This window comes from Apis cerana, linkage group LG14 (genome assembly GCF_029169275.1).
Source record: "Apis cerana isolate GH-2021 linkage group LG14, AcerK_1.0, whole genome shotgun sequence".
Classification (NCBI taxonomy): Eukaryota; Metazoa; Arthropoda; class Insecta; order Hymenoptera; family Apidae; genus Apis; species Apis cerana.
The window spans coordinates 8,312,501-8,326,347 of record NC_083865.1 but is presented as its reverse complement, the minus strand read 5'-3'; the positions used below and the strand labels follow the sequence as shown (position 1 = coordinate 8,326,347).

Genomic DNA, 13,847 nt, shown 5'->3' with positions numbered 1-13,847 from the left:
AAGTTCGTCCCCCGTTCGGTGAAATTATACGGCGCGACATTCAAACGAATGAGGCCCCGAAAACCGGTTTCCCAGCCACTCGTTGTTTCTGTCGCTCTCTTAGGCAGCCGGCCGGCCGGCTTCGAGATAAATCGACACGGAAGAGTGTCGTAATCGGGGCCGGGGTACCGTGGCACCCCACGTGGTGGGTGACGCAGGTGCAACAGCGCCTATGTTCTCCTTCTCCCCTTTTCTCCCTCCCTCCCTCTCTGTCTCTCTCTCTCTCTCTTTTTCGCTCTCTCCGTATCCTACGTTCTCTTTTCCATCGACGATACGACGACCAATTCATTCGACGATGCAGGCAAATACATACGGTGACACGAAACTAAAGTAAATATAAATTAACGTTTAACTTGTAAAACATTCTTTCGGCATTCGTGTCGCGTCGATGGTTTATTAGGATACGGTCGAAGCCAATCTTTCTTTGGATTCTTTGGATTCGTTGCGAGCAGTTGAAAATTTCGAATTGGGAACATCGTATTCGCGCAAGAGTGAATATTTCCTTCCTCTTCGATTATTATTCGCGCATCTTCTCGGTGTAATCAACTTTTCGCTTTGAAATAACGAGTTCGTTACGTTTCGAGATAACCGCACGGACCGCTTCTCCATCCCCGAATCAACGTCAGCCACGAAACCAATACATCGGGAAGAGGACTCGAGCGATAAAGTGTCACGTGAATCGGCAGGGCAGGGTTTTAAAGCTCGAGACGAAAATTACTGGATATGAGTGGAAGGGGATGATGATGGGTAACGTGTGGATGCAGAGAGGAAAAGATGCACGGACTACTTTTTACCGTTGTCACTTTTTCTTGCTCTCAATTTTATCGATTCCCTTGTCGAAGCCTCCTTTGTCAAACAGCCTCCGTTACGACCGATGCAAATTTTCGATTCTAGAGTCGAGGTGTCAAGCGCGCGGACGAGACGAGACGAGACGAGACGAGACGATTCTCGAGATTGAAAAAAAAAATAATTCTCTGAAAAAAAATATATTCGTCCTCGTTCCCCGCGATCTCGATTCTAATCATCATCGATCATCGAGGAAAAGTAAGAAAAGAAAAGAAAAGGAAAGAAGAGGGGAGGGAGGGAAAAAAAATAGACTATCGTTCGCACAGATATAAGTATCTCCTACCCCCTTGCCATTAAACCGACACAACTCGAAAAACGTGTTTTTCGAGTTATCACTATGTATGAGAAAGTTCTTTAAGGTTCTATAGATAAATATGAAAAATATAAAAAAAATAACACTGGATCCTGTCTCGTGAGAATTATACTCCTTTTTTCATAATGAATTTAATTAAACATAATAGTCAAAGTCGCTCCCTTGCAGTTTGTTCTTTCTTTTTTTTTTTTTCGTTTTTTTTTCTCTCTCTCTCTTCACTTTCAAGGATATGACTCATCAAAGGAGTTGCAGGTACGCTCGAAAGGTACGATCCTCGCAACAAAATTTCCACGGGGGAGAGATCGCATTGTCTCGAGCATTTGTCTTTTCGACGAGTTCCTCCTAATGATTTGGCGGTGATCACCAGGCGGCGCTCGCGTCGTTACGCAACGTCCCAATTCCACGCGAAACGATGGAAGGAACACTTCCTGTATCCCGGCCGCGAGACAGAAAAAACTTTTACCTTCGATCGGCATTAGCATGGCTCGCGCATGTTATATATCCGTGATACGAACGATCCGCATAAAACCGCGACATGGATGAATCGTGGCCACCGGCCTCGTAAATGTATATCTGTCGCGAATTTTGCAAGCCGCCGTTTCAAAACTCCCTGTTCCCGTCTTATCCGCTCTGTTATGCTCGCCGCAATGCCAATTACTTTTTCCATGTCTTCCTCGCCGATCTTCCCACGATCTTTCAGACATTCGTCGGATCAAATGTTCAAATTCGACGTAAACGAAGCTCTTCTCTTTTTATCAAATTAATAAATTAGCAAGTTGTTGGAAAAATTTTTGTCTTTTTCATTATTTTATCGATACCGCGATTAATCGTATCGTTCGAAGAAAACTCGCGTAAGGAGTTTGTTTCGTGGATAAATACGGATAAGTAGATACAAGAAATTGAAAATTTTCCAACGAGAATCACGCGTTTCGTATATATATATACGCGATTCTGTTCACATTGTACGTGTACATTTCCATTTTCCCGCGTAGAGAAGGAAAGATCGGACGAAATAAGAATCGTCGAGGTGTTATACGGGTGTTTATAATAAACAGACGAGATGTATGCACTTATGTATAGGCCGCCACTTGACCGTTAGAGCGTAATGCACGACCGCTACATGCAGATCAACGTCACCGGGACGCTCTTTCCCGATGCAGAAGAGAAGGGATAAGGAGAAGAGAGAGAGAGAGAGAGAGAGAGAGAGAGAGGGGATCAGGCCGTTACATTTTCAATAATTTCTTACATAACTCGTAACACCATAGCCGGAACCAACTTCTATCCAGGACAGTGGAATATTCCTGAGCTTTTCGGCCGGCTCGATCTTTCTAGATTCTTCATTGAATTGGGGGCCGACACCACGTCCGTTCCATGACTACGAATGGATATTATCGAGATATTATCGATGATTTCGCAATATTTTAATTTCGATTTCGAATTTCATAAACGATTTTTCTCTTTTTTCTTTCTCTTGTTTTTTTTTCTCGATCGATGACGGAAGAATTGTAATAATATCGCGAAATGATAATTCTGAAGAAGAAGAAGAAGAAGAAGAAGAAGAAGAAGAAGAAGAAAGAGAAATCGAGAGGATGTATTTCAAGCGAATTTGATCGTTGAAGAGGATAGATATCACAAGGTGGTTTTTTTTCTTTTTTTTTTTTTTTTTTTAATTTAACGTATCTCTCGGCTTATCATTATACTTCACAATGTATTGAAATGGTTGGAAGCTAATTTCTGCCGTCTCGAAAGCCTTGAAGGAAGGACAAGGGCAGCCCCGTGATCTAATGCGAGGCGGAGGATCTCAGCGTCTGTCGATTTTATTCAACGCTAATCCAACCTTGATTTTTGGCACTGCTCGCCTTCAATACGAATACGAGAATATCAAGCAGCTTTTGTATCTCCGGAGATCTATCTGTGGCAACGTCGATCGTGATCCCATCAGTTTGTAATCTTCCAAAAATAAACTCTTAAAAACTCTTCCCTCTTAACTTTTTCATCTCGAATAGTTCTTTTTCTTCTTCTTCTTCTTCTTCTTATTCCGTTATTTACTCTGACAAGACATATTCGAATAATTGTAACAAACACAATGGGAAAAAATATCTCTCGCGATGAGAAAAACAATTTATTATTATTCGTCGCTCGCGAATAATAATATTTAGCCGCGTTGCTGCGATTCGAGCGTTGTTGCTTGTTGGGCTTCGAGAAAAGTGTGTCACCGAACCGCCTCGCCTCTCTCACTTTCTTCCGATTCACTCTTCTCGCTCAAAAACAATCGACGCCGATTTTAATAATTCGTTTCGTCACACTTTTCCACTCCACGCTTGTAACTTGAAAATTAATCCCGACAACTCTCTCCGAATTTAATTAAAAAAAAAAAAAGAAAAGGAAAAAAATGCTTGCAAATTTAATTTCGCAAGAAGAGGAGGGAAAAGAAGAAGAGATCGAAACGCAGGGATCCAACGATCGAGAAGAGCCGTTGTTGAGTTAACCCGCGCGAAAAAAAATAAAACCTGCCCGTCCGCGAATGCAAGTGGATATTGAAAATAAAGGATAAGCGGCAGATCCAAGACATCCGGTATCGTTCCATTGTTGTCGAACGAAGCCTTGATTTTGGCGGGACCTTCGTCGAGCGTCTGGCCGGTTCCCGATATCCGCCCAACGGATCGGATCGATCCGCCTCACCTCTCGCGCTCTCGTTCCTCGTCGATTCGCTTTTCGCGGACGCGCCGCGATCTTGAAATTCCGCGAGCCCAAGGCGCTTCGCTCGCTCGCTCGCCCGCTCGCGTGGGATCGAGATCGAGATCGCAAGAGCGAGAAAACACGGCCGTCGGATTCCTTTTTTTCTTCTTCTTCTTCTTCTTAAACCGGCCACGTGGATCGATTATCTCGATATTCCTCCCCTTACGTCATTTTTCTTTTTTTTTCCAACCAATACACGTCTCGAATTTCGAAGTAGATTCGACAGTCTCCTTTGATCTACTTTGAATTATCCCGAGAATTATTAAATTTGTGTTATATATAATCGAGGTGAAAAAATCTGAAGGATCCACGTATCAGAATTTATTCGTCGCGTGACTCGAGGTATTTTAATAGACGATAGCTGCCGAGCGGTCTTATTTCGCGTGCAACCAAAATGGGGGCCATCCCAGCCTCGCGTCGTTTCGTATCCTTTCGAAAAAATATCCCCAATTGGATCAAACGAGGAATGTGCTCCAAATATTTATTCTCCAAACTCTCTGATCAACGTATTGCGAATGTATTTCGATCCATCATCAGTGCGTGAGAAACTTCTCACGGTGAAGAAAAAAAAGAAGAAGAAGAAAAAGAAAAGAGGAAAATGGAATCGGCGTCCCTTCGTTCGCGTACGCGTCGTCGAAGGAGAGGTGTGGGGCGGCGCGTGGTTCGATCGAAAGCGAAATGAAAAATCGGCGCGGGGGGTGGAAAGCGGGGGCCAAGCGAAAAAAGGAGCTTTGGCTGGCTGGAGGAGAGCCGAGGAGAGCTTTCCCGTTATGCGCCTCCTCTCTAAGCCGATTTCGAGCTGGCGGGCAGAGAGGCCGGTACCGCTAGCTTCCCAGAAATCGACGCTCGATAATGCCTCTCGATACGGATGAAGCAATCTCCTACTGTCGCGCACCGCCGCGAGGGGGGAAAAAAAGGCTGGTGGAAAGGGGTGGGGGGGCCGAGTGGCAGGGCCAGGATGGGGGAAGTCGCACATATAGCCGACACACCACTAGCTCATGTTTTATTCATCGATTCGAAACAAATTCGAAGCGTGTACTCTTCGTCGCGTGCTTCCTCTTCGTCACAGATAACGTGGTCGTCCTTCTCTTATCCGAGCTTTCAGGGCTATACCTTCCCGTTCAGGGATGTATAGAAGACATTCGAACACGACGTGAAATCTCTTCTCTTCGCCAATTTTATTTTTCTTTCTTCCTTTTTCCTCTTTTCTCTTTGCTGGTCTTTGGCTTGATATTTTTCAATAGAGGCAATTTTTATATTTATATTTATATTTATATTTGTTCCTCGTATTACGAAATTTTTGTGTTTATTTATCGTTATGAAATAGATTGGGTTGTAATGTATATTAATTCTGTTCGAGTTTGGTTTCGAAGGGATAAAGTTCGAAGGAGAGCATCGAAGTGAAATATAAGATGTCTCGTCAGCCAATCTTGTTTCGACAACTTCCGCGCTCTTGATTATTTGTAATATTTTCGAAAGGCACGGATCGGAACGAATCGTATTTCTCGTTGGTGATTCTTTTACTATTCTTTCTTTTTTCTTTCTTTTCTTTTTTTTTTTTTTGGTTTCTTTTTCTGATGCCATTAACGAAATCTACGTCATACGGTTTCATAAGTTTGCGAAAGTTATTTGACAATTCAAAACGTTTCGAAGAAAGTTCCCGAGCGGTAAAGTGGATCAGATCCAACGTAAAAAATAATTGCGTCTGACTTAAATTCGATTCTACTGAATTGACCTACTACGTCCAGTGTTGACGTATTGGTCAAGTATCTTTGCGAATTTCTTCTAAAGGATGTCAGAAGATCAAGAGATTATTAAAAATGTTCGACCTAACCGGGATATTGAATTTTTATTCGGAGAATACAGGTATTTCTTCCTTTTATTAGGTATTGAGAAAAATCATTCGTTTTTCTTTATCTTTTTTATTCCCAACTTTGTGGCGTTAGAAATAATCGAAACACCACGACGAAACATCGACGAATTTTGGTTGGAATAAACAAATTTGCTACTTTATCAAAATTATCTATCGATGAACAATTAAACGTTTCCTGAATTATTTCCTCGAAACTATTTACAATAGGGAAAACATGATGATTTTATTTTTCAACAGCAAAAAGAACCTTTTTCTTCTTTTTCTTCCTCGATCGAATCGACGAACATGGATCGCGTCGCAAAATTGCGCAACTTTCATTTAATGTCCCGTAGAAATAATTTCAGATTCGTGAACCGATCGATTTTCTTGGATCGAAGATAACGAAAAATGTCGATGACGAAATTTGCAGACGTAAACAACATGCGGTGTTTTGCATTCGAATGGAACGAAAGCAAAATTTTTCGTTCCGTGCAATCGCGTTTACGATAAATTAATCAAACACGAATCTTCTCTCATCGATCTTCGCGATCTTCCACCTCTTTAAAACCGTCCGTCCCAATGAACAGGGAAACAGGAAGATCGAAACGCACGCATCTCCGACCATTACCGTATATCCATACTGTAAAAACCGTAAAAAATCGTAACCGTTTCTCGGAGAGAAGTCGAGTTCGAATCGCAGAAAATCGACGATGATGAAAAGATGGAACGGAACGAAGAGGCGAGAAGTGGTTTAACAACCCTTGTGCAGCACCCTCGAATGGCCCCTCTCCCTCCTCTCTCCCCCGATAACGTCCGATAACGAGAGAGGAACGCGTGGAAGAAATGGAAAAACGAAGGAAGTTTCGGGCGAGGACGTCGGACGATCGGGCGTGTGGGATGGAAGAAGATGGGCCTGGGGGGCGCGGGGAGGCATGGGCAGAGGTGCCGAATCGACAAACGTCAGGTACATCGAAATAAGAACGGAATAAAGCGGTGGCCTGGCGTGGATGGGAGCGTAGCCGGTCTCACGAGGTGCTCGTTGGACTGGAGGCGCACCACCTTGCTGCCAGAAAACCCGATGGCACCTTAAGAAGAGAAGTCAAGGGCAAGAAGCGTCCCTTCGTTGCCCGGTCTGGCCCAGCTTGGGCCCTACTTGGACCCCACTCCGCGACACGTCGTGCCCCCACCCCCTCCCCGCACCTCCCCTCTGAGTATCCTCTGTGTAGAGGATCCCCTGCTCTCTCCAGCCCCTTCACCTCCTTCTGGATCTCCCTCCCTTCCCCTCCCATACCTTCTATCATCCTTCCGTTCCGCTCCCTCCACCTTTCCAGCCCTTCTTCTTCGGGCTCTCCCGTTCCACACACGAACGCCTCCAAGAGTTGGAGAGTTGGCTCTCTCGGTGCTTTCTTGAAATTCGTCTCTCTACCAGCAGTAGCAGCACCAGCAGCACCAGCAACACACCGGGTTGTGTTATATACACTTACGACAGAGTACGACAGAGAGACCAACCTCTCCTCCCCCTTTCGTCTCAACACGAATCCATATGTATGGGGTGTGTGGCGACGCAAATGTGCTGACTACATTACGCCGCTATATAAGATAGCCGACCAACCATCCTATCCCCACAGACCGAGCCAGATCGGCAGACCGTTCACAGACGGACCAACGAACCGATCTACCGATACAGACACGGGCACGCATCATTTTTTTTTTTCGTTTATCGGGACCGGCCACGGATCGATCGCGAATCCACCGATAATCCATCAATCCCGTTCCACTCGTTGATCGTCGATCGTTCGTGATCGTCGTGGGATCACGATCACGAGCCAATCGCCGGGGTGACGTCGGATTATTTTTTTTTTTTTCTTTTTTCTCTCCTTCTTTTACCACCAACCATCTCTTACCACCAACTTTCCTCTCTATCTCTCTCGCTCGTCAACCGATCGACCAAGGCCAAACGCACGGCTACGATTCCGACAACGAGCAAAAAAATTCTTCCCGCAACTTCTTTCCGCGAATTGCACGATCGCGATTTTTTGGCAAATTGGCACGTGGTGAAACGAGACCGTACCGAAACCAGAGCTTTCCGTTCGTCGAAATTTTCGGTCACAGAGAATAATAGGTCGCCTTCTCGCGATCCAGGTACCCTAGGTCGGTACCTACCGCGAAAAGGGGAAGAGAAAGAGAAAAGAAAGAGAGGCCACGAAATCCCATCTTTGTGAGAATCGTCAGTGAGTGCATCGGCGAAGGGGCGTCGAGAGGAGCGTGGAAAGCATCGAAGATGATCCCTTTGACAGCCACCACGTGCTTCCTAATCGCTATCACGTTCCTGGCACTCGCCCTCATCCTGTTGGATCACCTAAGGTCCAAGAAGACGACGAAGAACGTCGTGTTGGGTGACGACCAACACGCCCTACCAGAACCACCTGGACCCAAACCGTGGCCGATTCTTGGCTCCCTTCATATCCTGGGACGCTACGACGTACCCTACAAAGCTTTCGCTGACCTTGTTAGGGACTTCGACTGCCAGGTGATCAAACTCAGGATGGGATCCGTGCCCTGCGTGGTCGTCAATGGGCTGGAGAACATCAAAGAAGTGCTCACCGTCAAGGGACACCACTTCGATTCCAGGCCCAACTTTGCCAGATATCATCTGCTCTTCGGTGGAAACAAGGAGAACTGTAAGAAAATTTCTCTCTTTTAATTTAATTTTCGTCGCGAAAAAAGAACGAAAGTTTTCCGAAGATTAAAAATAATTTTTTCAACGACGCAAACGGTCGAAACGACGCGAAGGATTTTCCATCGGTTCGAATCGGAGTAAAAAAAAAATAATAATAATAAAAAATAAAAAGTAATCTTCCATCGCTCGGAATTAATCGGACATCTCGTCCCTACCTACTCGACGACTCGTTCACCATGCAAATTACCTCGTTCGATACTTCGATACTTTTAATTATTATTCAAAAACTCTCGACGTGTCCACCGATTACGTAACTCTTGCCGTGACGAAGAAAAAAAATGGAAAAAAAAAAGAAAGAAAGAAAGAAAGAAAAAAAATCTCCTCACGAAATCTTCTCTAATATATATATATATATATATATATATATATATATATATATATATATATATTTTGAATTATTATCCTCTAATAGATGGGATAGAGGAGAGATTATCTAGCCGTTTTTAACGTTCCGTAAAGGAGGGGGAGAGGGGGGAGGAGGGAAGGGGAGGGGGAGGGAAAGAGGAAAAAAAAAAAATTTCGATGCGCGTGAGTCAGTGTGAAAATTGAATTCGTCGACACCTTCGTCGTCACGGCTGCTGAAAACTCGTTCCCCATGCTAACGACCTTGCCATCGTACGCGACACGTGAGCCGGCCGGCCCATACAATCGCAACCCGTTTATTTTTTCGCGTGGCTCGTGCTTTCGTTGCGATCCACGGAACGCCGAAACTCGTGCTAAGGTCAACGCCGAAGCGGTACCAAGTGCAAGCCGGAAAGGTCACGGTACCACTTTCACGCGTTCCTTGCTCACCTGGCAGCCGGCAAACAGGATCAAGGCTGATCCACCGGAGGCGATTCCGATACTACCGAGTAAGCACCATTTTCCTTCTTTCTTTCTCTCTCTCTCTCCCTCCCTCTCTCTCTCTCTCTCTCTCGTTCCCTCCGCCCCGTCCTCACCGCGCACATTTTGCGCACAACATTCTCGGCAGAGAATCGGCAGAGAATGTTTTTCGATCGGCTCGTGGAAAAATTGGAGAGAGAGATAGAGAGGGAGATATCCGCGTAACCTTTTTTTCAAAGAAAAATCCTATCCCGCGTTTATACGTCGTAATAATTCTTTCTTCTTTTTTTTTTTTTCATATCATATGCACGTTAAACGTTGTTGATAGATAGATTAATAGATTTCAAAACAATCGCAGTAAAACGATGTTTAAAGAGAAGGGAAGAAAAATGGTATAATTAATTGGTGTACGGCGAAAAAGATTTTTAAATATTGGAAAATTGAGATAGGATGGAACAAGGATTGACAGTTGATCGTAAAATCTGAAAATCCTGGATTCCTTGTGCTCGAGGAGGCGAGTCGAGCGGCATGTCCTACCACGAGAAACCAGGTCACTTCCTGTTCTGGTCTGCCCCGCGACCGCTTCGATTTCAAATCGAGTGGTCGGTGGCTCACGCCAGCCGGGCCGATGAATCGATTTTCTGCCGAGTCCGCTTGATCGGCATCTGCCGATGCTTGCATTTCCGCGTACGCGTTCCCCTCGCTCAACAAGAAGGAGAGAAAGAGGAAGCGAAAAGCGTGAAGCGCGACACCACGGAAAGGGAGAGGAGCAACAGTATATATATATATATATATATACCGCGTCAACGGAATTTTTCCTTTTCTTTTCTTTCTTTTTTTTGTTCTTTTCTTTTTCTTTTCTTTTCTTTTCTTTTCTTTTTTTTTTTTCGCCACTCGACGATATTTCGAAACGCATCGACGTGCGTCACGAGTTGCCGTCGAAAGGTCAAGTTTAATCACGTGGTCATCTTCGATCGATATATCCGTTATCGATTCGTCCCTGCCAGGTGTTCGAGTGTTCGACGTGGAAATCATTCCATTTCCATCCGTGGAAATTTCCAGAGAGATTTCGAACGAAACGTTACTTTTTAACCTGTTATTAACGAGAAATTCTTCGAATTTAAATCCGTTTACGTGGTAAAAAAAAAAGGCTTTCCCATTTAATTTTACAGCCCTGGCATTTTGCAACTGGTCGGATGTGCAGAAAGCCCGAAGGGAGATGCTTCGCGCGCACACCTTTCCCCGCGCCTTCTCCACGCGTTTCAACGAGCTGAACGGTATAATTGGCGATGAGATGGAGTTTATGGTGAACCATCTGGACTCCTTGTCGGGCACGAGCGTTCACGCGAAACCGTTGATCCTCCATTGCTGCGCCAACATCTTCATCACCTATCTTTGCTCGAAGAACTTCCATCTGGAGCACGACGGTTTCCGAAACATGGTCGAGAACTTCGACAAGGTGTTCTTCGAGGTGAATCAGGGATACGCGGCCGACTTCCTCCCGTTTCTTATGCCTCTTCACCACAGGAACATGGCCAGAATGGCGCACTGGAGCCACGAGATCCGAAGATTCGTCATCAAGAACATCATTGCGGACAGATTGAAGAGTTGGAACGACGTTGTGCCCGAAAAAGATTACGTGGATTGTCTGATCAATCACGTGAAGAGCGGGACAGAGCCCCAAATGTCCTGGAACACGGCTCTCTTCGTCATGGAAGACATCATCGGCGGGCACACGGCCATTGGAAATCTTCTGGTCAAAGTTTTAGGCTTCCTCGCAACGAGACCTGAGATTCAGAGATTGGCGCAGGATGAGATCGATGCTCTCGGCCTCGCCGGCAACTTCGTAGGATTGGAGTACAGAAGATCCTTGCCTTTCGTCGAAGCCATTATCCTGGAAACTATCAGGATAATCGCCAGCCCCATTGTCCCTCACGTTGCCAATCAAGATAGTTCTATCGCCGGTAAGTGGTAACGACATAACCTCTATTTTTCTTTCATTTCATTACGTTTCCTTTGATTTGCAACCAATTTAAAAAGAAAAAAGGAAAACAAATTTACCGATATCGATATCCTTCTTCTTCTTCTTCCTCAGGTTTCAGAATCAAGAAGGACACGTTCATCTTTCTCAACAATTACGATCTGAACATGTCCACCGATCTGTGGACCAGCCCAGAGGAATTCATACCGGACAGATTCGTGCAGAACGGAAGACTGTTAAAGCCTGAGCACTTTCTGCCTTTCGGCGGTGGTCGTAGATCCTGCATGGGCTATAAACTGGTCCAATACGTGAGTTTCGCGATCTTGGCAAGCATTCTGAAGAACTTCACGATAACGTCTGTGCAAAAGGAGGATTACACGATCCCTATTGGAAACCTGGCTCTCCCCGAGATGACTTACAAATTTCGATTCGAGCGGCGGTAGGGCCTGAATTAGGGCGTGAACAACGTTGTAAGTTCTGGAGAAAATAGGGACTGACCCACAAGGGATTTCAAGGGTTGCTTCGACGAAGCTTCGAAGAGAGAGAGAAAGAGAGAGAGAGAGAGAGAAAGAGAGAGAGAGAGAGAAGGAGGAAGGAACCTCGACACAAGGCAATCGATACAAGGATGGATCGTTGGATGAACGAACGATTCTTGAGAGAACATTCAAGGAAGGAGATTCAGAAGCGAAGAGAGATCAGCTGAAGAGAGGCTTCTGATTTGTTTTTTTTCTTCTTCTTCTTCTTTTTTTTTTTTTTTTAGACAAAGCTTTATAAGAAGGTCGAATAACCTTAATGATAATAAGGGTGAGAAACGAGGATTCGGCCTTCGTCAGCAACGAGAGCTTTACTGACATTACTAGATGGTTAAGATAGTAAAATTGTTGATCGTCCGCCGACGAGTGGAACACTCCGCCGCCCCCTCTTTTTTTTTCCTGAAAAAACGGTTCGTAGACGATCATCCGCGATATCAGGAGAGAAAACTTGGACTGAAAAGAAGAGGACTCCGAGAATTCCGCGCTGACGGGATGCTGCTGCGAGAGAAACATTGTCCTTGTCAGAGAGAACAGCTTAGGTAAATCGTAATCTTACGATGCCATCTTTTTGTTCTTTCTTTCTTATTAGAATCATCGTGCTTGCGCGTACTTTCCTTAATGGAAATGGAAAAATGAAAAAAAAAAAAAAAAAGAAATAATGAAAGGACGTCTGCGCGTTATCGGATACCGGTTGCAAATATCCGAAGATTGTTTTCTCTCGTAATCGATGATCCTTTGATCGATATCGATTTCGTTATTTTTTTTTTTAGTAGTTTCTCTTCTTCTTTTCTCCACTTTCTTTTTTTTTTAAATTTTTCTCACGCTAAATCACGAGCCTTATCGATCGATTTCGAGGGAAAACGATAAATCGGCCGATGATTCACCTGGATCAAAAATCAGCCGAGATTCGCGGAATTCGTCGCCTGTTTGATCGAACGATCACGTACACACGATCTGTCGTCTGATAACCTCGTTCGAAAGACGAGACCCGAGAACGTGAGCGGTAAGCACGCCGAAGACGAGACGATTAGGAGAGAACGAAACGTCTCGCGGCCCCCAAAAAGGGTGAAATTCCCCAACTCGATCCGATATCCATATATATACATATATATATATATATATGATTTTTTCGCGGTATAATATACACCGAATACTCGATCAATATCCGCATCGACGTTGATCCAATATTTGATCCACATGTGAATTTCTACGCGGTTTTGGAGTTGTAAGTGTCGAATACGAGTTATTTGAATGAATGCACAGTTTCAGAACCGTTGTGAGATCAGCTTCATTTCTGTCTTGTTCAGCTTCTTTTCGGTGTTTTTTTTTTTTTATGTAGAGATCCAATATATTTTTTATTTAGAGCGAATACCAAAGTAATGAAATGAAATGAATTATTATTACGTTAAGCTGTATTTATTAGCTGCAACTAGTCACGGTTCTAGTCTTTTCTTTTCTTTTTTTTTTTCTTTCAAACGATCGTGGCTTAATCATGGACCAGCTATGAATATTTTGAGTTTCCAATGTTGGAGCAACGTTCGAACGAGATATATAGCATTCGATCGGTTCGTTTGTTTTTCTTTCTTTTTGTCTTTTTCCTTTCTTTCTTTTTTTCTTTCATACTTTCTTTCTTCCTTCCTTTCTTTTCGAAGGGAACATCTCACTGAAGCGTACAACATGTTAAATTTGTTTAATTTCCCTTCTTCTTTCCTTCTCATCCTTCCTTCTTTTCTGATTCCATCCCTATATATATATCTTCTCATTCTTTCCTTATCCTTTAGCGAAACAAATAGATCCAGTATCCACCTTCTTTCGAAATTACAAGACGAAAAATATATTTGAAATATTATATATTTGAAATAATATATATGTTATGATGCAAGTGGTCGTTTGTAAGGGGTGGATAAAATGAATACGAACGAGTCTCGAGTAAGACGAAAAATTATATTGATTATAAAAAAAAAATGACTGATTAAATGATT

General features: G+C 43.9%; 1 protein-coding gene across 1 annotated transcript in view; it reads left to right on the top strand.

Moving 5' to 3' along the window:
• The first annotated feature begins 103 nt into the window (after nucleotides 1-103).
• The window catches only part of LOC107998656 (cytochrome P450 307a1-like), a 14,487-nt gene continuing 743 nt past the window's right edge, over nucleotides 104-13,847 (top strand). The window contains exons 1-3 of the mRNA XM_017058031.3: nucleotides 104-8,470; nucleotides 10,524-11,315; nucleotides 11,447-13,847. The exon at nucleotides 11,447-13,847 is cut by the window's right edge and continues 743 nt beyond it. Coding sequence (XP_016913520.2) covers nucleotides 8,071-8,470; nucleotides 10,524-11,315; nucleotides 11,447-11,775 — 1,521 coding nt within the window. The 5' untranslated portion in view covers nucleotides 104-8,070 and the 3' untranslated portion in view covers nucleotides 11,776-13,847. The remainder of the gene's footprint in view (nucleotides 8,471-10,523; nucleotides 11,316-11,446) is intronic.